The following is a 23,620-nucleotide window of genomic DNA, read 5'->3' as shown; positions in this document are numbered from 1 at the left end:
CAACAGCAAAAAAAAACAAACATCCAATTAAAAAAATGGGTAGAGGATCTGAAGAAACACTTTTCCAAAGAAGACATACAGAGAGCCAAGAGGTACATGAAAAGGTACTCAACATCACTAATCACCAGGGAAATGTAAGTCAGAACCATAATGAAATCTCACCTCACATCTGTTAGAATGGCCATTATCAATAAGACAAGATATATAACCAGTGCTGGAGAGGATTTGAGAAAAGGGCACTCTGTGCGCCATTGTTGGGAATGTAAGTTGGTGCAGCCACTATGGAAAACAGTATGGTGGTTCTTCCAAAAATTGAAAATGGAACGTCAATATGATCCACCGATTCTACTTCTGGGTATTTATCCAAAGGAAACAAAAACACTAACTTGAAAAAATATATGCACCCCATGTTGCACTGCAATATTATTTACAATGGCCAAGACACGAAAGCAACCTAAGTGTCCATCAATGAATGAACAACAACAAAATGATACACACACACAAAATGGAATATTATTCAACCACTGGAAAAAAAAAGAAATCTTGCCATTTGCAACAACACAGACCTTGAGGGCATTAGGCTAAGTGAAATAAATGAGAGAGAAAAAGACAAATACGGTATGATCTAACTTATATGTGGAATCTAAAAAAAAAATCCAAACTCATATACAAGAGCTTGGTGGTTGCCAGAGGCAAGGGAAGAGGGGCTGGGGGTGTGTGGAAGAGGTAGGTGAAATGGGTGAAGGTGGACAAACTTCCGGTTATAAAATAAATACATCTTGAGGATATAATGTACAGCACGGTGACTATAATTAATAATACTGTATTGTATATGTGAAAGTTGCTGAGAGAATAAATCTTAAAAGTTCTCATCACCAGAAAAAAAATTGTAACTATGTGTGGAGATTGATATTAACTAGCCTTATTGTGGTGATCATTTCACAATATATACAAATACTGAATCATGATGTTGTACACCTGAAACTAATACATGTCAATTATCTCTCAATTTAAAAATAAATAAAATAGGGGCTTCCCTGGTGGCGCAGTGGTTGAGAGTCTGCCTGCCGATGCAGGGGACACGGGTTCGTGCCCTGGTCTGGGAGGATCCCGCGTGCCGCGGAGCGGCTGGGCCCGTGAGCCAAAATTACTAAGCCTGCGCGTCTGGAGCCTGTGCTCCGCAACGAGAGAGGCCGCAATAGTGAGAGGCCTGCGCACCGTGATGAAGAGTGGCCCCCACTCTCCACAACTAGAGAAAGCCCTCGCACAGAAACGAAGACCCAACACAGCCAAAAATAAATAAATAAATAAAGCAAACTGTCAACAAGTAAAAATAAACACTAAAAAAAAAAATAAATAAATAAATAAATAAAATAAAATGGCCCTCAATGAGTCCTGCTTTCTGATATTCACTCCCTTGTGCAATCCTCTCCCCTTAAATGTAGACTGAACTTACTGACTCCCTTGTAAGAAACAGAATATGCAGAAGTGAAAAGATGTTACTTCTAAGGTTAGGTTATAAAAAGACTGTGGCTTCCATCTTTGATACTCACTCTCTCATGTGTTCCTTCTGACTGCATGCCTGCCATGGGGGAATCTAGCTGCTGTGTCTTGAGGCAGCCCTGAGAAGAAGCCCTCCTGGTGAGTAACAAAGCCCTGCCTACAGGCACATGATGAGCTTGGAAGCAGAACTTTCTTTTCCCTTTACCCTCAAGTTGAGCCTTCACACAAGCCCTTAGCAACTGAACAGGCTGATTCAACCTTATGAGAGATCTTCAGCTAGAGGCACCCAGATAAACCTCATGTGGATTCCTAATCAACAGAAACCATGAGATAATAAGTTTGTTGCTTTAAGACATTATGCTTCGTGATAATTTGTTATAAAGAATAGATAACTAATAAACTGGTACTTGCCTAACTTTTCAGCCTTGGTTTATTTCAGTTTACTCTTCCACTCCAGGCTTCAGTCAAACTTTCAGTTCCTCAAAAATGCCACCTTTTCTTACCTCAAAGCCTCATGCTACTCTCTCTACAGGCATATTCTTTTGTCCTCATTTTCCCTTTATCAAGTCTTTATATCACTTCTCTAACTGCTTACACACTTCCCCTTTTCCCTTTAAGATCAGACTAGGTGTAATTTTGCTTCCCTTTTCCTAACACTTAGCATTCATTACATTTACTCAATAACTACCTTTCCTTCTGTCAGATCAGTGAGAAAAGGGTTGTTTCTCACGTTCATTATACCCCCAGAGCTTAGAATAGTCTTGCTCATAGTAAGCACTCAGTACAAATTCGCTGAAAAATAAACGTTCAGAGATGAGTGTTTTGTAGTGTAGATTACAAATTGAAAAAGACAGAAAAATGAAGTCTGAGCTACTCAAAAGTAGCCCCCAATCTCTGCAAACCCCTGGGAAATAAATACCTCAAACTCAACTTACTGACATCAAGCAGGGAGGAAGGTCTAGGAAAAAGAAAAACTGAAATGATAAGGCTATGAAAACACATGAAAAATTGGAAATCTGGTAATAATAAATAGTTCCACCTCCCTAAAAATTCAATATACTTAGAGGGAGGAAAGAATTTTCATTATTGCCTTTGGCTTAGAGCAGAGTTTTATTACCTACAAATCTCTCTAGTATCTCGTGATTGTGATTTTTTTCTGTCCTTTTCTATCTTGCTTCTCTAGTTTTCAGTTTTTTAGCACAATGGCCATATGCAGGCTCATGTGCTCTGTAGATACTCGGAGTATCTGGAGATACATCTTTCTAGCTGTGTGACTTGGATACATTATTTAACCTTATTTCAGTTTCCTCTTCTAAAAAAATGGATAAAATAACAGTTCTTATTTCATAGGGTGCATGGAAACATTTCAGTACACAATTAAATCAGGTAATGCTTAACACAATGCGTGGTTATAGTAAACCTTCAATAAATGTTATTATTATCTAATAATAGTGGATCATTCCACTAAAATGAAATTTTTAACTCACCAAAGCTCTAATTTGGAAACTTGAGGCTAGTTTCATACTTAGTACTCCTCCCATCCCTCTGCTCATATCATCTAACATCAAGCCATCTGACTATAAGCTCTTACTGTCTTTCAACCCTCCCCCACCCCACAACTCTGAACACATAGCAGGCAGTCAAAAATGTATATTTAACATAGTTTAAAATAATGAAGCACCTAGTTCAAATGATATATATCCAATGCACACCCTCACCCTTCAATCCTCTTTCAGAGATAAACCTAGGCCAATCAGTCTAACAGAAATGCGAAAATTGGGATGACAATCTAACATCCCAACATCCTTCCTTAACGTTATGTAGACGAAACAAGAAACTCAAAAATAATTTTTAAACCTAAATAGTGCATAAATCCCTGGTTCTGAGCCGTAGGAATTTTCAAAATCACACCGTAAACTTCTCAAAGTCCTGTAGACTGACAGCCTCAGGTGCTATTACCATATCTGGCCGTCACCGAAAGTTAAAATTATCTCACAGAGGTCAAGGTCTTTCTCCCCTACAGTTCTCCCTACAGGAAAGACAGGCTTGAGGCAGATTCTCCGGAGTGATGGGAGGGGCTGGGGGGGACTCACTCCTCCTCCTCCGACCCCAGTTTTCAGAGAGGAACTGGGCTTGCGAAAGGGAGAGGACCTGTCCGTCGCGGTCACCGGGAGAGCTCCAGGCACACCAGGCCCCGAACTCGTTCCTCAGTTCACCACATACCCTAAGGTGACGCGGGACCGCCGAGCCTGAAGAAGGAAGGGGCCGCCGGAGCCCAGCCGGTAGGGGAAGAAAGCGGGAGCCAGGACGGCGAGGGTACCTCAGCGCCGCGGAGTCGCCAAAAAACGCACTGCTCCCGGCTGCCAGCAGCACCCGTCGGGAGCCGAGGTCCCGGGGCAGCGCTACGTCCCAAAGGAAGGGAGCGCCAGAGTCGCAAGACTTGCGCCATGATCCGCAGCTCGCAGGCCTGACCCCTCACCCCTTCGGCTACTACGAAGCGGGGCGGAGCGAAAGGCGCCCCAGTTTCTCCCCAGAGAGCAGCGTCGGCCGGCTTCCGGCCCCGCTCCTCTTCCTCTCCGCAGCTTCCGGTCCACGGTTTCTGGGGGCGGGAAATACCTCGATTGGGTGGGACTTAGTGGCCTTGCTGCGCCTGCGCCGAGTGGTCTGGGGCAGGGAGATAGCGCCCTTCGGCTGCTGGCTTTTGGCCGTCTTGGGTGTCTGTTTTGGCTTTGGCTAAAGGATAGATCACCAGAACAGACTTGAAAGCGCTGAAATAGACCCAAGAATTTCCGTATGCAAGTAAATAATGATTTGTTATTTATAATTCTCTGCTGCCTTCAAAGGTGGGGAGAATCCTGGTACTGGAGGGTCCTTTTAGGAAATAAACGCTTGTTAGAATTAAACTGTTCTACATAAAGAAGGGAATGGAAGAGATTGAGAGACTGGAGGGGGAGTTTCTCTGGGAGAAGGGAGAAGCCAGAGACGGGCAAAGAATGACCAGCCCACAGTGATCCAACCAGAAAGCCTAGGGAGAGGAGGCCTCTTGACAGAAGGTTGATGGCGTTGTATGCTTTGGGATGTGTCGTATAAAAACCCTGGCTTCCCCTCAGAATATTCAATAAGGTCGGTATTGCTTTTTCACTGGACTGGAATTCTTTTGGAGGGGATGAAGAGGTTTTGAATCCTACTTCAGAGTTGATGTGGGGGAAAACACAAGCTGCAAACCTACTATATGGATTATATGAAATTTTTTTATGGGCAATAAGGGAAGATAGTTACAGTTTTTTTAAAAATTAGGTTACATTTATGTAGTACTTTCAATACTATGTAGTGAATCGACAAACACTTCTATTTCATTTGATCTTCCCAACGACCATGTCAAGTAAGTGGTATCCCAAGTTAATAAACAAGTGAACTATAGCTCAAAGAGATTTATTAACCAAGGTTACGTAGCTGTTAGGTATTGGTAGAAGACTAGAATCCATGTCTTCTAACAATAAGTCCAAAGCTGCTTCTATTGATTGCTCCTTCCACCACTTCCCGTTAAATCAACCATATTTCTTTAGGATTACATCAGTGATATCCCTATTTTCTTTGTTTTTAACATATATTTTAAAAGATATATAGATATTCTTCCAAACTTTCTTTTTTTACATATTTCTACTGGTAGTTTTCTCAGTATTGCTAAATAATATGTTTATACCACTGAATGCCATCATAATCCCGAGATTGAGTTTCTGATATTTCAGCCAGAGTAAAATTTTAATTAAAATTTTCATTTTGAAAAAAAAAATTAGATCATTAGGAAAGTTGCAGGAAATCCCACATATTCTTCACCTAGATTCATCCATTTTTAACATATTGCCACATTTTCTTTACCTTTCTTTACATATACTACATATGCTATGCATATTCTATTCCTATTATTATTTTCTGTTGTTGAACCTTTTTAGAATAGATTACACATATCATGACTCTTCATACCCAGAAACAAAGACGATCTCTTATTTAGTCCCAGTACAGTTACCAAATTCAGGGAATTGAAATTGATAGAATACTATTATTTAATATACAAGTTTTGCTTATTGTCCCAATGCTGTCCTTTATAACAACCATTTTTTCCCCAACTCGTATCAAATCCTGATTATGTGTTGCATTTAATTGTCCTGTTTCTTTAGTCTCTTTAAGTCTGTAGTATTTCTCTCTTGGCTCCAGGCACAGTATCTTTTCTTGCCTCCCATGAGCCTCAGACTTCCCTATGTGATATTCTTTCTTTCAAGATTCCGTCCCATTTCACTACCTTAGCACTCTCCCCCTTCCCCCTACCCCACTCCACTATTCCTGACCTAGCTAATTCCTATTCATCTTTCAGCTCTCAGTCCAAATGTTACTTCCTCAGAGAAATTTTTCTTGATTCCCCTTAATATATTTTCATTTTCTTTATAGCTCTAAGCACATTTTATAATTTCATTTTTATATTCGTGATTATTTGTCAATCGAGTATATTTTAGAGGTAGAGTTGATAAGAATTAGTAATGTGTGCCTTCACTGTACTATAAACTCAATGACATGTCTCCTTTTGCCTATAACAGGGCCTGGCACAATTTCTTCATTCGCTAATGAAATATATTTGCTTATCTATAATATGCCTGGTATTCTTCTAGATGTGAATTCCTAGTGGAGCATATATTCCAGTTGGGGAAAGTTAGTAAGCAAGGTAAATGATATAATAAATCATAAAAGATATAATAAATGATGATATATGCTGAAAAAGGAAGATAAAGCAGAAAGGGGTATAGAGTGTATTTCTGCATAGGCATTACAGTTTTAAATAGGGTGGTGGCCACAGAAGAACTCACTGAGGGGGAAGAGGGAATGAGCCATGAAAATATCTGGGGGCAGAGCATATCATGCCAAGTGAAATGAAAGTGCAAAGGCATGAATTGGGAAGGCAAGTGGCATTTTCTCTGAACATAAGTCCGCTCTAGATTGAGTGAGCAAGAAGGAGACTCTTAAGGTCTTGAGTGACCTTAAGAGATAGGGTCAGAGAAGAGATGGGGACCAAGTAATGTAGGACCTTGTAGGCAATTGTAAGGACTTTGGCTTATTTTCTTTGTATGATGATGTGGGACACAGTCTAATTTACATTTTAATTAGATCCTTATGACTGTTTTGAAAATAGACTGAAGGGGAGCAGGAAGGGAAGCAGTTACTGGGTATTACAGAAATGTAGAAAGAAATAGAGGTGACTCAGACTAGGCTGGAAAATAGGAGTAGTCAGAATCCAGGTGTATTTTGAAGGTAGAGTTGACAGGATTAGCCAACACACTGGACCAGTTGGGGTGGGGTATGAGAGAGGCAAAGATGTCTCCAAGTGTTTTGGCCCAAACAACTGGAAGAAGCTTTGCCATTACTTGAGATAAAGAGGACTGTGGGAGATACGGATTTGGGAAGGAAGATCAGGAGGGTTTACGTGTACATTGAAATTTGAAATGATTATTAGGCATCTGTGGTAGCCAGCCTTCAAGATGGTCCCCAGTGGTTCTTACCTCCTGGATTTACTCCTCTGTGGGATTCCCTCTCACATTAGATATAGGCTTGTCTATTTGACCAGTAGAATACTGCAAATGTGATGGTATATGACTTCTGAGGCTAAATCATAAAACTCATGAAGCTTCTCCCTTGATCTCTCAGATTGTTTGCCTTGGGGAAGCCAGAGGCCTTGCCATTAGGGTACTCAAGCAGCTCTAGTAAGAGGTACATGTTGGAGAGGGAACCGAGGTCTCCCACCAACAAGGAGCACTACTGTTAACGTGCGAGTAAGCCACCTTGGAAGTAGATCCTCCAGCCCCATAAGATGACTGCAACTCTGCATAATACCTGATTGCAACTCTTGTGAGAGATGATAAGCCAGAACCCAGCTAAGCCACTCTGAAATTCCTGAAACAAAGAAGCTGTATATAATAAATGACTACTTAGTTGTAAGTCCCTAAGTTTGGTATAATCTGTTATGGAACAGTAGATAACTAATACAACTCACAAGTAGGGAGTTGGAATCTAGAGTTTCAGGATTTGGAAATTTGGGAGCCTTTAGAATATAGATGGATTTCAAAGCTGTAAGGCTAGATGAGGTAACTAAAGATGTGGATGAAGATAGAAAAAAGAAAAGTCAAGAACTAAACCCTGGGGTACTCCAGTGTAAGAACTGGGAATATGAGGATCAAAAAGCAAAGGAGATAAAAAGGAACAACCAGTGAGGTAGAAGAATGCCAAGAGACTATTTTGTCAATATCTCATTCATTTTAGCATCCCTTTAAATCTCCACCAAGTGTTAAGTCCCATGCCTATTTGTTCTTTGTTTCTAGAACCTTGTTATGCCTGATACATAGTATGCATTCAGTGTGTGTTGAATAAATGGGCGAATGAATAAGTACAAAAGTAGAATGGAATTTAGACTATAGTTTGAGGAAAATGAATAAGTACATTGAATAGCTATGACACTGTCTATTTAATTGAGAGATTGCTTATTGGGTACTAAAAGTACAAAACCATTTCATTGTCTCTACTCCCTTAGTGGAGACAAAGGTGGTGATGAAAATTGGGTATTGATACTATGTATTCTGGAAATTTTGAAACTTGTAACTAGATTAGTGGTACCTGAGGACCTTCACTTTAATGTAAAAACAGAATCAAAAATAAAACAAAAAGATTGTTTTTACCAACCTTTAGTAAAAACAAAATAAAACACTTCTCTTTCCTCCCTACTATGTTCCAACCACAAAGGCCTTGTTTCTGTTCCTGCAGTTATGCTAAGTCTATTCCTGCCTTTGTCCCTGCTATCATTCCTCTGCCTTCAGATCTTTGTACGACTGGGTGTTTCTTATTTTTCAGTTTTCACATAAAATATCACCACCTTTGAGAGACCTTCCCTGTCTGAAAATGTTCTTATTATCCCCAAGTCCCTTTCTATCACATTACCCTGTATTACTTTCCTCATAGTACTGTGAACAATAATCAATATCAAGGTTGCAATGAAAAAAGAGCTTTATTTGGGGGTCTTAGTAATTGCAATTTGGGAGATACAGACTTGAGTAAAACCGGAAGAGTGTTTCTGGAAAAAGAAGGAGACAGGGGCCTATAAAGGCAGATACTACGAGGTGGTTAAAGTTGTCTGGCAAGAATTATGGTTGATTCTGATGCAGAAAAGAAGATACTTGTTCTTAATGGATAGGCTATCACAAGGGTCTAATAAGTATCTTGAGTTTCATGAACATTGGGCAGATGTTCTGGATGCGCCTATTAAGATTCCACCTGAGCTGAGATGTGCGTAAGTCACACTTCCTCAGTGGGCTCCTGGCTCCATTTTAGAAAGCTCTTTTAGCAATACTGACTCCATTTTGATTTTCCTTTCACAGTACTTATGGCTATCTGAAATCATTTTGCTTCTTTTTAATAACTTATTATTTGTTCTCCCTCTAGGGTAGAAGCTTCTGTCTGTCACTATTTTATCACAAGTCTCTATAGAACAATGTTTGGCACATAAGAGGCACCCAGGAGGTGTTGAATAAAGGAATGAATCTTCACTTGCACTGATACAATTATTTAAAAGTGTTTACTTTGCATTTTTTTGGATTAAAAGAAAAGTTTGGCTTAGAAAAGTCTATATTTCTTCTTTGGTTCATTTTTCCATTTCTTTTGTAATTAAAAAAGTTATCTTTTGCCCATTTTTCTATTTTTAAAGGCAATTATACTTAAGATACTAACCCTTTTTTTTGAATGTCAGGTTTGTGGCAAATATTTTTTCCCATGTGTTTGCCTATTGATTTTGTCCCTGTTTTTTTGGACAGAAATTCAAACTTCAAGCAGTCAGATGGAGCAATATTTTCCGTAGTAGTTTAATCTCAAGCAGCATCAAGTCGCAGTCAAGTGGGGCGCTTAGAGGTTACTCTGAATCTGTGACTTTGGGCAAATAGGCCAATTACGTAGCTATCAAATCTCCAGTTACTCAGTCGTATTTTTCTCACTTGCGAAATGGGAATAATGGCACTAATCTGTTACACACGTGTGAGGATTAAATGAAATTAAGAATATCAAATGACTCCGATAGTTGCACATTGTAAGCGCTCTAAATAAGAATGGTTAGTAGTTAGCATTTCACTACTTTCATGCTGAAGCTGATTCTTTCCTGGTTCAGCTTGTGGTATAAATTTTCTCAAATATAACTTCTTTTATTTTCAGGAATTTATTTTGGTGCACCAAATAACTTACTTAAACGCCTTAAGTCAACTTGGAGTTTTCGGTAAGCAAGCGATCTACGTAGCCCTGAAGCATCAACCTACAGGAACAGATCAGTGTCTACGAGCTCTGGGCAGGCAGTGGCCGGGGTGGGCGGAGCCGCCCTCAGCCCTGCCCCGCCCCGCCCCTCAGCCGGATCCGCCCCAGGTTTCCGTGAATCCCAGGCGGCCGGGAGGTTCTGCGGTGTGTGCCTGTCTAGTCTCTACCTTGGAGCGACTTCTACACCTTAGACGGAGAAGTGAGTGCGGACTTCTTTCTGTTTCGGCCCCGGAGTGGCGGGGCACCCGCAACCCACCGGTCCCCTGGGGGAGGAGAAGAGTCCGGGTCGGGAGAATCGGGCCCGCAGGATCCGCGCGACTCGGCCCGCCCTGCCCTCGCGCTGGAAGTGCATCCTGGGCTACGCGCGGCCAGGGATAGGCCTGGGCGCGCGGGGCCTCTGGATCCGCTGGACGCGAGGTCGGCGGCCTGCCGAGACCCAGGGTTGCCCCGCGCCTCCCGGTGTAGCCAGAGTTCCGGGCTCAGCTCCGGGCCGCGAGGCGCCTCTTGGACCTGGTGCTCGTGCACCTGGGCGGGCGGTGCTCGGGATCCTCCACGCGGGGAGTCAGGCCTGCGGCCCAGGGAAGGGTGACACGCCCAGAAATTGCCGCAGCTCCTAGCCGGGAGAGGTACTGGGTCACGCGCCCCGCTCTTCGCTTAGCGAATACCCAGAGGAATGGGGTGGGCCTCAGAGTAGGCGATGGTTCCAGGGGAAGCTGCTAGGTAGGTGGGGTGGGCAAAGGTGATTCTTGATTTTGGTGTAAAGCAGGAGGTTGCGAGATGGCGTATCCTAGCGGCTCCAGTTCAGGCTCCAGCTTCGAATTTTTTCTGTTTGGGGCTCACTGCAACCAGGGGCGTGGAGGAACTGCGGTTACATTAGTTGTGCAGTGCCGGAACCCCTGGGAGACCGAGCAAGCCTACCACTGACGTTGTGCTTGATGATGATCCGCAATTTTTGCTTATCCTTGGTGGTATCTTTTCGTGGCTGCCTCTATAACTGATAATTAAATAGAAGGAAGGGCGGGATTGAACGCAGTGAGTATTGATTACAGAATCCTACAAGCCCTGCCCGACAACTTTTATGTGTTAGCTCGTTTAGTGCTCACAACCGCCAACTTAAGTGGTATTGCTATTCCATTTCATACTCGAGGAAACTCAGATTGAATAATTTACCAAACTGCACAAATGCTAAGTGGTAGCATTAGAGTTGAAATTCAGATCTGTATGATTTCTGAGCGCAGGCTTTATGGCTTAATGTAAAGAACATTATTGCTCTTTGGGATAAGATGGATACCTAGGTATGCGATCTATACGTTGAGATTTGTTAGCTGTATGACCTTGGGCAGGTTACTTAATCTTTTAGGGCCTGTTTCTGCATTTGTAAAATGGAGATAAAATACCTCCTATGTCATAGGGTTGTTATAAAGATTAAATAAGATCATTTTTGGACTACACTTAGCAAAGTGTCAGGCACATAGTGGTAAGCTATATATAGCTACATATATCCTGCTGTTGTCATGAATTGAGGACAGCAAACTCCAGCTCTGAGTGCTGCCAGCTAGAGCCAAACACAGTTTGTGTGGGCCTAGAGCATAGGTAGAGGGAAGCAGAAAAGGATAAGAAAAGAATGGAGAACTGAGAACAGATGACATGTATGATGGCAATTATAGGCACATCAATAGATTAATCTGTGGTACCCAGGGCCACTCTTTTGCCTTTATGAGAATTTTTTAAAAGGCAGTTCCTTTTAGCTGATGAATTGGAGAAATGCATCCCACTCTGGGCTGAAAACATTCTGAGAGGTAGGTGTCTGGGACTGGACCATGCTGAGGCTCTCTGCCTCTGAGGGGGAGCCGCATTTCAGCACTGCACAGCATTCAGCACAGTGCCTGGCAGAACCCCACAGTCAAGTGTGCAGTTCTCTTTCAGGATTTCTTCTCTCAGATTGAGCCCCTAAGAAAGGAGAAGGACAGGAGATTTCAGGACGGGGGAAACAAAATGGTTTTTTGCCTTTTTAGGGTTGCTTAATGACTGAACGCCTCTCCTAATTTTACCTATAGCTGTGAACGGTTTATAGACAATGGTCTTCATTTCCACATAAATTTAAGGCAACCTAAATATTACGTATTTTTATAAACTCTTTACAGTGGTATCACTCTTGCCCTGAATATTGTAGCCTGGGTTCAGATACCCAATTCATACTGTACCCTGACTCCTGTCGATTTTTGGTATAGCTTTAGACATAGTGTTGCTTGCCCTCCTTCTTTCTTGGCGATTGCTGTGCTTTTTTCCTACTATTAGAGTTTTCTTTTCTCTTTCTTTTTCAAAACTTTCTTTAGCCAGTGATTTATTGTGCTAGAAAGTATGCCTGTCAGCAAAACCAAGAGAGTTAGTGTAGGATGTGAAATATGATTAAATAACATTTGACCTTCAAGGATTTGTGACTAGCCACCACTGCTCATCAAAAGCATGATCTTTTAGGTGGATCTTTTAGCAAGGATAAATACTACTTTCATTGGTGGCACTCAACAAGTTTGAAGAGTCCAAACTTGGCCATTCCTTTAATGTGCCCAGTATTACCTACAGGCCATCTTCCTTCCCACCAATATTTTCCCTTCATGTTCTTACTTACCTTATAAGGATTGCTAATCGGGTTAAAGCCCAAACAATTAGGTAGAATACTTGGTAGAAGATTTATTAAAAGACTGACTAAAGGAGGTTTAAATTAGCACCTAAAAGTAAAGTATCATAGATTTTATTTGACTACATTATTTAAGTTTCTAATATGATGATCGAAGGCAGACATTATGTGTATGTACGTTTTTATTTATTTATTTATTTATTTATTTATTTATTTATTTATTCAATTGAAGTATTACAATATGATGAAGTGCTACTAAATTGAAGTACTACAATACTATGTTAGTTCTAGGTGCAACAGTGATTTGATATTTTTATACTTTACAGAATGATCACCACTCTACTTTTTGATAAGATTATGATAACTACATTTAAGCCAGCTATGCTGGTTTAGATGTATTTGAGGAAGCTGTGGGGGGAAGGTATTGGGATTCTTTTGGAGAGACTGTTTATTCTTTTAATATATAACAGCTTATGAGATGCAATCATAATTTTTAAAAAGACATTAAAATAGTCAATGTAATAGTCAAATTTACCAATATAAATTAGATGGATAGCATACTAACACTGTTTCTCCATGAAAAATGTGACATACTACCTACTGATCTTGGCAAATAATTTTGAAATGTCCTCTTACCAAGTGGATGTATTATGTCTGGTTCCTGTGAAAATTACCAAAGCAGCAGTGTGGTTGCAATATGCATTGTCATCAGGCTACTTCAGTACTCTGAGCATTTAGTTTACCATGCCTCTAGACCCTAAGGTGATAGCAGATGTTAAAATAGATATCTGCAACTGAAAGGAGAAATTTGTCTGCTCCCTCTCCCCCCTTTCTGGGTATTTGGCTTACTTTATAAAAATACACAACTTAAATACATATGACACTCTCTATATTAGACAAACAACTGTTAGATTTAATATTTTCAGTTATTTCAACTGAAAGCAAATATGTAAATTACATCTTAAGAGCAAAGGGTTTCTTTAGAGATCCTGCGTTCCCGGTCCACGGGAAGAACACCCCTTGAGCGATCCATGCAGGAAGCTCACCCAAACCTCCAACTTTCCAACAGGTCATTTCACCAGCAGGGCCTTTATCTCATGGCTTCATAATGCACTGCTTGTTAGACACAATCTAACTTATCCACACCCCAAGTTTAAGCTTTTGTCTTCCCTAGAAACAATTAATGGAAAAACCAATGTACAATCTGCTTAGGGGTCAGAATTTTTTAAAAAGAAGGGAAAATTTAAAAAAGTATTTTTCAATGGTGTTGTCAAAATAAGTTGATAAAATACTAAAATGACACTCCACCTTCACTACTTCTTGCTCCCCTTCTGAGCTTTGTTTTTCTCTTTAGCCCTTACCATCACCTATAATACTATATATCTCCCTACAGTGTAACCACATGAGGGCAGGGATATTTGTCTGTTTTGTTCATTGTTGACTCCTCATCCCTTAGAACAGTGTCTGACACACAGGCATTCTGTGAGTATTTGTTGAATGAGTGTTGAGTGAATGAATAGTACTATTAAACTGTTCACGATTGGGAAATATAAAGCAATTTGCCAGCAAGTTAAAAACAGCTGGAATGTGTATGCTAAGCAACCATAAAATGAATATTCTTGAAATCAGGAAATGTGTAAACATCTCAACAGTTCTTTCTCAACATACAAACTTTTAAACCTTGGGGACAAACCAAGCTTTTAAACTCTGTAATTGTTGCAGTTTTAAGTGGAAAGAATTTTCATGTCATTTTTCACCATGAACTAGAGAGGAGCATGTAGTGTTAAGATGGGAAATGCCTGTCTTGCCCAATTAGATAGTACATGTGCCCAACTGAGAAGAGGAGGAAGGGAGCCAAGTTTTCGAAAGCATTCTTTCAGAGTTGGGCATAGTTGGATAATAAGGGTAGGTGAGACGTTCTGATTTCCGGTCCAACATCTGGGAGATTGCAGAAGGTGGGAAGTTCTTAAAATGCCCTGAGGGGAATGAGAACCCCAAGGGAATTCAATCTCAGCAGGTTGCTGTGCCTTAATATAATGTCTAACTGCCTGCTGCATAGCTGGCCAGCAGCTTTACTGAGTCTTTATTGTAACTTAACAAAATTTTCAATTGAGCATCCTGGAATTTTCTCCTAGGGGATGCAGCTCTGATTTTTATCAAGGCAGTTTTTGGTAAAAGATGATTCACTTAAGTAGGTAAGTTATGTACTGTGTAGCTAACTTTGCCAAGATGCATGTTTCATAAGGTGAGGCAATACTGAGATGTTGTCACTGCTTCTACCTTTTATTAACACATCACTCACTGCACCTATGATGAACTGTTCATTTGATACGCTTGCAAATATAATCAGTTACATTTCTAAAATGTATATACAGGGGGGCTCCCCTGGTGGCGCAGTGGTTGAGGGTCCGCCTGCCGATGCAGGGGACACGGGTTCGTGCACCGGTCCGGGAAGATCCCACATGCCGCGGAGAGGCTGGGCCCGTGAGCCATGGCCGCTGAGCCTGCGCGTCCGGAGCCTGCGCGTCCGGAGCCTGTGCTCCGCAGCGGAAGAGGCCACAACAGTGAGAGGCCCGCATACCGCAAAAAAAAAAAAAAAAATGTATATACAGCAGCCAGGGGATTAGTAAAGCAGTATAACCTGAAACACATGTTAAGTAAATTCTGTAGCCTGCTGTGAAGCATAGAACAGGTGAGATTTCATAGAGAAATCAAGGAAGGGCCTTAGTTGATTGCTCACTTTGTAGCAATGAGGACAGGGTAGAACGGCACTTACTCCTTGTGTTCAAGGAAAGAAAAGAGTGATCAAGTGTCAACACTGTCATATTAACTCCTGCTGTCTCCAGTTCTGCATGTTCAGGTATCAGCAATAGATCTATTTAGATTTTGTTCAGTATAATTGAAGAATCTGGAAATTCATTAAAAAAACACACGGTGGCCAAAAGCTGATTCCCTTTGCTGCCATGATATGAACTGAGAGTTTCATATTGTGAAATTCCATGGATGGTAGTAAAATTTACTTCTGTACTATGCTGCATGTACCTAATAGACTGGGCCCTCTGTTTTGTTTGTTGATATGCATTATTTTTTTCTAGTCATCTTGGGTTGGGGGATTGAATAACAATTTCAAGCACATTTCCTTCAGTGGGAGAGTAACTGAATAAATATTTTTTTCAGATACAACTTTTTCAATAGTGGGAGATAGAGGCTGAGTTTGGAAAACTTTATCCTTTTCCTTTTATTTCTCTTCTTGGTTATTATAAACTTTCTCTTCCCTCCTTTTAAAAAGTTTTTTTTTTCCTACTCCTTTACTACCAGTTCCTAAACAAGTGTCATGTTCACTGTAATTAAATTAGGGTCATAGAACACTAACTGGAAGCAGCCTTACAGGTTAAAGTGATTGACTCACTTTTAGATTTAATGATTGAAAAACCCCGAGGCCTAGAGAAGCTGCAGCACTTACCCACCTATGGTGTGACTGACACAGAACTGCAGTCCAGTTTTTCTGACTCCTGAGCCAGTGACCTCTTGTGGTCCCTTCTGCACATTGAAAAGAAAGCGTGCTCCTTTCTCTGTTTTTTGTGCTTCTGTACTTGACCTAATTCCCTATCCCCATCTCTAGTATCCCATGGTAGGGATTAAGTAACAATGTAGGCATCACTGTCTTCTGAATACTGGTCAAACGTAGTGTAATTTTCTTTATTGTAAGTTTTTCGATATCAGAGTCTTGGATATTAAGTGTGGTGTATTCCTGAGAATTAGTTTTGCTCCCTTAAGATGGTCCAGCAGTGCGCTCAGAGAACACTGAGATCCAGTGACCCCCATGTAGATCTGCTTGTATGGAGACTCTAGCACAGAGCAAATGCTTTCTTAGCCTTAAGTAATTTACAATCTAACGGGCTCTCTTGAAGAGGAACTGCTATGATGTAAATATAAACCATTCGGCTCTTATTCTGGTTACATTTGTTTAAGAAAGATAGTGATATGGGCTTCCCTGGTGGCGCAGTGGTTGAGAGTCCACCTGCCGATGCAAGGGACACAGGTTCGTGCCCCGGTCTGGGAAGATCCCACGTGCCGTGGAGCGACTGGGCCCGTGAGCCATGGCCGCTGAACCTGCGCGTCCGGAGCCTGTGCTCCACAACGGGAGAGGCCACAACAGTGAGAGGCCCGCGTACTGCAAAAAAAAAAAAAAAAAGAAAGAAAGGTAGTGATAGTTATGGTATAAATATTAATCTTGTAATTTTTAAGATCCTATTCATTAAGTTGTATCAGGCTGAATATTACATTTGATATACTAACTAAAAAGTCATAAAGAAATTAATTAGAGAATATTGCTGTTGTATTAAGTAATGATTAATTAGAGGCTTTAGTGCCTTCAGGGCATTCTGGCATGAGGGGAAAAAAACCTGGGTTCTTGCCCTGGCCTTGCCGTTTATTAGCTTGTTTATGTTGGGTAACTAATTTAACCTTTTTGGAGAAATTCATTTTTTTAATAGACACTATGCATTGTTTTGAAAATTAACAATGTGCTGAAAATTATGAACATATTTTGAGGCAATCCAGATATTTTCATGCTTAGTATTATAGTTATAGCTATGATGTATTGACCTCTTACCATATAGTAGTACTCCTTAGCCTGGCCAATTCTCTAGGGTTTTTTGGTAAAGCACAGAATATAATATATTATTTGGAAGCACTTTGAAAATTGCAAAAAGCAAACCCCCAAATTATCCAGATGTATGGAATTAACTATCTTTCCTTTCCCTCTTTCCACCCTTTCTCCGTTCCCACGCTCTCTACCTTTAAGTTTAAGGGGAAAAAAAATCCAGTAGCAAGTGACAATATGAATGCAAATTCATTTGTAATGGAACATAGTTTTAATCCTTGGTTTCTGAGGATTAAAAACTTCGGAGGGGCTTCCCTGGTGGCGCAGTGGTTGAGAGTCCGCCTGCCGATGCAGGGGACACGGGTTCGTGCCCCGGTCTGGGAGGATCCCACATGCCGCGGAGCGGCTGGGCCCGTGAGCCATGGCCACTGAGCCTGCGCGTCCGGAGCCTGTGCTCCGCAACGAGAGAGGCCACAGCAGTGAGAGGCCCGCGTACCGCAAAAACAACAACAACAACAACAAAAAACACCTCTGAGGCCTTTTGTTGCTCTCTGTCTGCACCACACAGTTTTATACATCTATGTATACAGAGATAGCTAGGTATTTATTTCGCCTTTTTTTTTTTTTTTTTTTTTTTTGCATCCCTCCACCCTCTGTATTTACAATGCATAGAAGATATTGAGTGTTGAGTGACTGGATCACCTGGTACACTTATAATGAGCACTAAGGTCTTCTATTGTTGTATCATGCCCCTCACCCCCATCCTTAGCATAGTAATGGGTATACAGTAACCTCTTAATATATACACCTGTTGGTTTGACTTGGGACTTACAAATAGTGTAGCAGCTCTTGGATTTACTGACATATTACCCTTTTCCCACTTTTTTTAGGAGGGGGATACCCATTACTCTTGTGAGCCACACAATTTAAGAAACACTGTAGGCATGTACTGCTGATGTTGCTGGGCCACATTCCAGCTGCCCCAGGGTGACCCCAGCTCTCTTTCAGTGGAGGTCATGCAGGACATACTATGGATAGCAACTAGTGAGTCATGGTATTAGAGCCAGAAGAAACCTTTGAGCACATTTTAATATTGCCAAACTTCTCATTTTGTAGCTAAAGACTGATATTTACTAAAGGCATTGGTGGATGGGCACCAACTTTTCCCTCCCAATTGTTTTAGGGCAAATAATGAGTCATTATCACTGGTCACTGGTCCCATATATATTTGTCACTGGTCACTGGTCCCATATTATATATATTTTAATATAATAAAAATTATCCTGTGCTGGATAATTACTTAGAAAGGAAATGAAAAGAAAATCTTCATAAATGTTGCTGTTAAGAACATTTCAGACTCAGGTGTTTATGTAATTTCTTCCATTTGCCATTCAGCCATAATGGGTTTCTAGATAAAAACGATGCTGCTCTAAGAGTCATTTTCAGGCGGGGATTGCTGCTAATAGAGGAAATTTTTGTCCCAGCTACAATGCAGTAATGTAACTGTCAGCAATTTACTAAATAATCAGGTGTGCCTGGCATGTTATTTTTGTAGCTCTTGTATGAGCATGTTTAAGGAAAAAAAATTATGCTCTTCTGATGTGTTGTGTCTCTTTGCTATGAGACTGACATTACACCTAAGGTATTATCTTCATTCTCTGTTCCACATCCTTGGAAATTTGAGGGCTTTCTGGCTGCTAGTAGAGAATTCTTTACAAGTTGTTTTGTGGGAGCCTTAGAGGTCCTTGCTCATTCTAAGTCCCCGCAAGTTACTGCATTATCCATGCAGCTTATGAGACTCTAAACTACCTTATGCAAAAGAAAAAAAATTACACAGTTAACATTTATTCCATAGATTCTGTGTTAAATATGAAAAGCAGGGTGCCTGGCACATGTCAGATGTGCGAGTTCACTTGCAGTGTCTTTATTTTTACTGATGAGGAAATCTAGGTTCTGAAAGTAACCTATACGAGGTCACACAGCTAGCGCCAGATGCAGGATTCGACGCAGGTATGTATTGCTCCAAATTTGATACTGTTCTGTACTGTAGTAATCTGTTACTATTAATGCAGCAGTAATTCAAACAAGGGACTTGGTGCGGGTTGGAATAATTGGGAAACATGGAATGGAATAATAAAAAAATATGAAACATGGGATAGATAGGAGAGGATCAGACCCTGGAGGCAGGTAGTCTTAAAATAAAAATAATAATAATAATAATGATGATAAAACAACTTTTACCATGTTCTAGGCACTGTTTAAATGTATTAATTCATTTAGTCCTTACAAAAGCCCTCTGAACAGTTATTATTTTCATTTTGTAGATGAGGAAATGGAGAGGTTAAGGCTCTTGCCTAAGGTCACATGTTAAGCCAGCGGTGGGATCTAGATGAGAACTCAGCGGTCTGATTCCAGAACCTATGAAATGAGGCAGTGAAGAGGAAGGGGCCAATCAAGGGAGGATGCTTCAGGGCTGAAAACAGTAGATGTAAAATAGGGTAAAAGTAATTGTGCATAGGGACAGGGGTGAAGGATATAGGTTTGGGAGTACCTTATGCCAAGTGGATGGCTGAAGCCTTGAGAGGGGTCAGGTCAAAGAAGTAAAGGTAGCCACAGGTCAGGAGGTGACAGAGCCTAAAGGGATGCTCACGGTTTCTTGGATGGGAGGGGAAGAGGTACTAATCAAAGGCACAGAAGAGGAGAATTAGGCATGCACAATCTAAAGGAAGAAGAGATTGAAGATAAGGCCCCAGTGTCAATATGCCAGAGACTTCATGGATGTGCATAGCTTCAAAGTCCCTGGACCATTGTCTCTGTGCTTTTGAGTTCTGAGGTATCTCCCCTTTCCTACTAGTTTCTTCTTGCCTCTTATTATGTTTTTAGCACTTTTTCTTTTTTCATAAATCAAAGTGAGAAAGAATGGTGATTGTATTCACACTATTTTTGCAAATGCCTCTAGTATATATTTCAGAAAATAAATAACTAATCTTCTGAATTAAATTGGTGTGAAGACATTCTAATTTTGGTAAGTTCTGTATTTTGCATATTACTGGATGAAGAGACTTTCTTCATATGTTGGAGTGTTCTAAATTCCAAGATAAAATTAGAAGTGGTTTGACACAAGTGACATTTTATTTTATTTTGTTTTATTTTGAATTTTATTTATTTTTTTATACAGCAGGTTCTTATTAGTTATCCATTTTATACACATCAGTGTATACATGTCAATCCCAATCGCCCAATTCAGCACACCACCACCACCACCACCCATCCCCCGCCGCTTTCCCCCCTTGGTGTCCATATGTTTGTTCTCTACATCTGTGTCTCAATTTCTGCTCTGCAAACCGGTTCATCTGTACCATTTTTCTAGGTTCCACATATATGCGTTAGTACACGATATTTGTTTTTCTCTTTCTGACTTACTTCACTCTGTATGACAGTCTCTAGATTCATCCACGTCTCTACAAATGACACAATTTCGTTCCTTTTTATGGCTGAGTAATATTCCATTGTATATATGTACCACATCTTCTTTATCCATTTGTCTGTCGAATTTATTTTATTTACTTTTATTTTATTTATTTTATTTTAGAATAAACCATTTCATCCTGTTATCCCCAGTTTGAGAACTTGCGGTAGTACCTTATTACGCACCTACTGAGTCCTTCAACCTGGCTCTCAGGACACTCTATACTTGCCCCGCTTTCTGTCTTGCTTGGCTTTCCCTGACACAGATGCTCGCTTCTCTTGTCTTGTTCTTTCCTGTCCCTGTACTGTTTCCCTCTTCACCTGTTTAAATGAGATTTCAAAGCCCTGGCAGTGTCAGTCTCACCTGCACTCTTAATACTGTTAATTCTCCTCTGTCTGCTTTATTGATTTCTCCTTGACCTTAGTATCTTACGTACAGGTTGTCAGTACTGTGTATTTTACCACTTAATAATTTTGATGCATGTAAAGTGGCCAAAAAAAAAAAATCTGACTTCATAGTAAAAGGCCGTAGTAGTTTTAGTCTTACTACAACATCCCTACATAGGGAATTTAGGAAGCAAATTGGGAATTTGTGAAGTTTGTTGCTTATTAGGGAATAATTCTCTTCTCAGGTGAAGGGACATACATATATCATGGCTTTTAAAAGGAATTTTTAGCTACTAAGACTACAAAACCTACCTTATTATTCTGTTTAATTTAGGAATCTTAAATGCTAGTATTGCATTTTTTGACACACATTGAGGATTGCTGCTGTTTTTAGAGTCTAACAGCGTATTTAGTTTCTATAAGATATGAGTTGTTTTTTGACACTGCCAAAGAGCTCTTCTAATCGTGATCCTTATTATTTCAGAACTGATCACACATTTTGTACAGCACAGAAATCCTGTTTGAATCTAACAAAATGATGAGTAGATTTGTTCCTGTAGTCCCAGAATGTCAGCTAAACCTCAGAGTGGAAGACAAGGGCACTAACTACTCCACATTCTAAGGATGTTGCCAGCAGCTCTAGGGGAGGAGGTACCTTTCTGCCTCCAGAACCTGCAACTCCACTTTGCTTTAGACAGCTGGCTAAGTGGACTTCCAGCTGGGGCATGTAATGCCTGCTTCCTCTTCTTGGTGACACCTGCAGGCCCTTTCTTTCCCTGGGTTCAGGAAGGAAAGTAGCTCACCCTCAACACTGCATCATCTCTCAGGGCCAGCCCCCAGCTAATCCGCCCTCTCCCCAGTCCTCTTCATATAATGATTGGAGGTTGGGGCAAGGAGGGCTGGGTGAAAGTTAGGCTAACTCTGGTGTTTCTTAGCAAGTCTTGACGAAAAATGAGCCATGCCTATTTGCTGGATGCTCTCTGTAGAACAGTGGGTTTGTCAACCTTGTCTGCACATGGAAATCATCCAAGGAGCCGATGCCCAGGTTGCACCCTAAACCAGTTAGATTACATCTCTTTGTGTGGGACACCAGCATCAGTGGCTTTGAAAGCTCCCCAGGTGATTCCAAAAGCAACAAAGCTTGAGAACCACTGCTGTAAAATGTGTGGGGATGGGGTGAGGAGAGGAGGGGTGTTTGGGGTCTTTTATTCCCCAGCCTTGGGTCTTAGCCAAAATTTCCTTGAAAATGGCAAATATCTTACTCAGTATCTTGTCAGATAAAGATAAAATTAAGGTTGAGGTTTAATCTGTTTTGTTTTGTAGCAGAAGGCTATGTCTAAAAGGAGGATCAAGATTATACTTGGAGTTTTTCTGAATGGTAAAATTTGTAGTGATGAAAAGATTAATATGTCTTTTTTGCCATCTTCAAAGCTTCATTTTATTGTCACACAGTAAATGAGTTTTATCCCAGCAAGAGAATCTGACTGAAGCAATATCACTGGCATGGGCTAATAAGACGTCTGAATTGCCTGGAAGCACATATAACAAAGTCTTATTCTAGCAAGTTCACTCTGTTATCCTATTCTGACAATTTGTCTTAAGAATTCAGATACTTCATTAGGAATGCATGTTCCTTTTTTTTTTTTTTTTTTTTTTTTTTGGCCATGCCACACAGCTTGCAGGATCTTAGTTCCCTGACCAGGGACCGAACCCAGGCCCTGGCAGTGAAAGTGCCGGGTCCTAACTGTCCTAACCGCTGGACTGCTAGGGAATTCCCAAGGAATGCATGTGCTTCATTTCACTGGCTTTCTCATTTCTTTGTTTTTCTTACAGCTCAAGAGATGGCTGCCCAGTGTGTCACAAAGGTGGAGCTGAATATTTCCTGTGACAATCTTCTGGATAAAGATGTAGGGTCAAAGTCAGACCCTTTATGTGTGTTATTTTTGAATACGAGTGGTCAACAGTGGTATGAGGTAATGTTAAATACTTGTAGGTGAAAAGCAATCTGTATTGCTCTTTTGATAATATGAAGAGTTTATTAAAAACGTTAAAAATAATAAAACCATCTCATCTGTTATTGAAGTTTTTTGGGCAAGTTTGTCCTTGATTGTGAAATTTTTCATACACATATAGACACTTCCTTTAGCTACCATACCTGTATTTAGTTACATGTAGTATGTAAAGATATTAAACACATGCACCTTTGATCTGAAGAAACTTTTTTATTTTGGGGGAGTGAATATAGGTTGAGCGCACAGAAAGGATTAAGAATTGCTTGAATCCCAAATTTTCCAAGGCATTTATTATTGATTACTACTTTGAAGTGGTTCAGAAATTGAAATTTGGGATTTATGACATTGACAACAAAACCATCGAGCTGAGTGATGACGACTTCTTAGGAGAATGTGAATGTACCCTTGGACAAGTGAGTATATATAGTATAAATGTTTTGTCTAAATTTGAACCAAAGAATTGGGTGTTTCTGATAGGTGCTCATTAGTTTAATTGCTAAAGTTGAAAAACGCTGTAATCACTTTAAAGACTGAGTTCACATATTAGTATGTTTGGCTTGAACATTATAGAATTTATCTTATTTTTCATGAGGGTAGGGACCATGTGTGTATGGGTGTTTCATTCAACATTTCAATAAATAATGCCATTGCTCTAACTGCTTGTCTGCAGTT

At 40.5% G+C, this 23,620-nt stretch overlaps 2 protein-coding genes across 5 annotated transcripts in view; one reads left to right on the top strand and one right to left on the bottom strand.

The window, feature by feature from the left end:
- The window catches only part of RMDN1 (regulator of microtubule dynamics 1), a 37,322-nt gene extending 33,250 nt beyond the window's left edge, over nucleotides 1-4,072 (bottom strand). Inside the window, exon 1 of one of the 4 annotated variants that reach the window (XM_082601687.1) lies at nucleotides 3,824-4,072. In XM_082601687.1, coding sequence (XP_082457813.1) covers nucleotides 3,824-3,952 — 129 coding nt within the window. In that variant the 5' untranslated portion in view covers nucleotides 3,953-4,072. Of the gene's footprint in view, nucleotides 1-3,726 lie in introns of all 4 variants that reach the window. The other 3 variants (XM_082601689.1, XM_082601688.1, XM_082601690.1) reach the window with 3 other exon arrangements.
- Nucleotides 4,073-4,158: 86 nt separating this feature from the next.
- The window catches only part of CPNE3 (copine 3), a 50,253-nt gene continuing 30,791 nt past the window's right edge, over nucleotides 4,159-23,620 (top strand). The window contains exons 1-4 of the mRNA XM_082601685.1: nucleotides 4,159-4,302; nucleotides 9,742-10,036; nucleotides 22,770-22,909; nucleotides 23,182-23,361. Of these exons, the coding sequence (XP_082457811.1) occupies nucleotides 4,297-4,302; nucleotides 9,742-10,036; nucleotides 22,770-22,909; nucleotides 23,182-23,361 (621 nt within the window). The 5' untranslated portion in view covers nucleotides 4,159-4,296. The remainder of the gene's footprint in view (nucleotides 4,303-9,741; nucleotides 10,037-22,769; nucleotides 22,910-23,181; nucleotides 23,362-23,620) is intronic.

Source organism: Mesoplodon mirus (assembly GCF_964341445.2).
Source record: "Mesoplodon mirus genome assembly, chromosome: 16".
NCBI classification, from domain to species: Eukaryota; Metazoa; Chordata; class Mammalia; order Artiodactyla; family Ziphiidae; genus Mesoplodon; species Mesoplodon mirus.
This window is presented reverse-complemented; position numbering and strand designations above follow the sequence as displayed.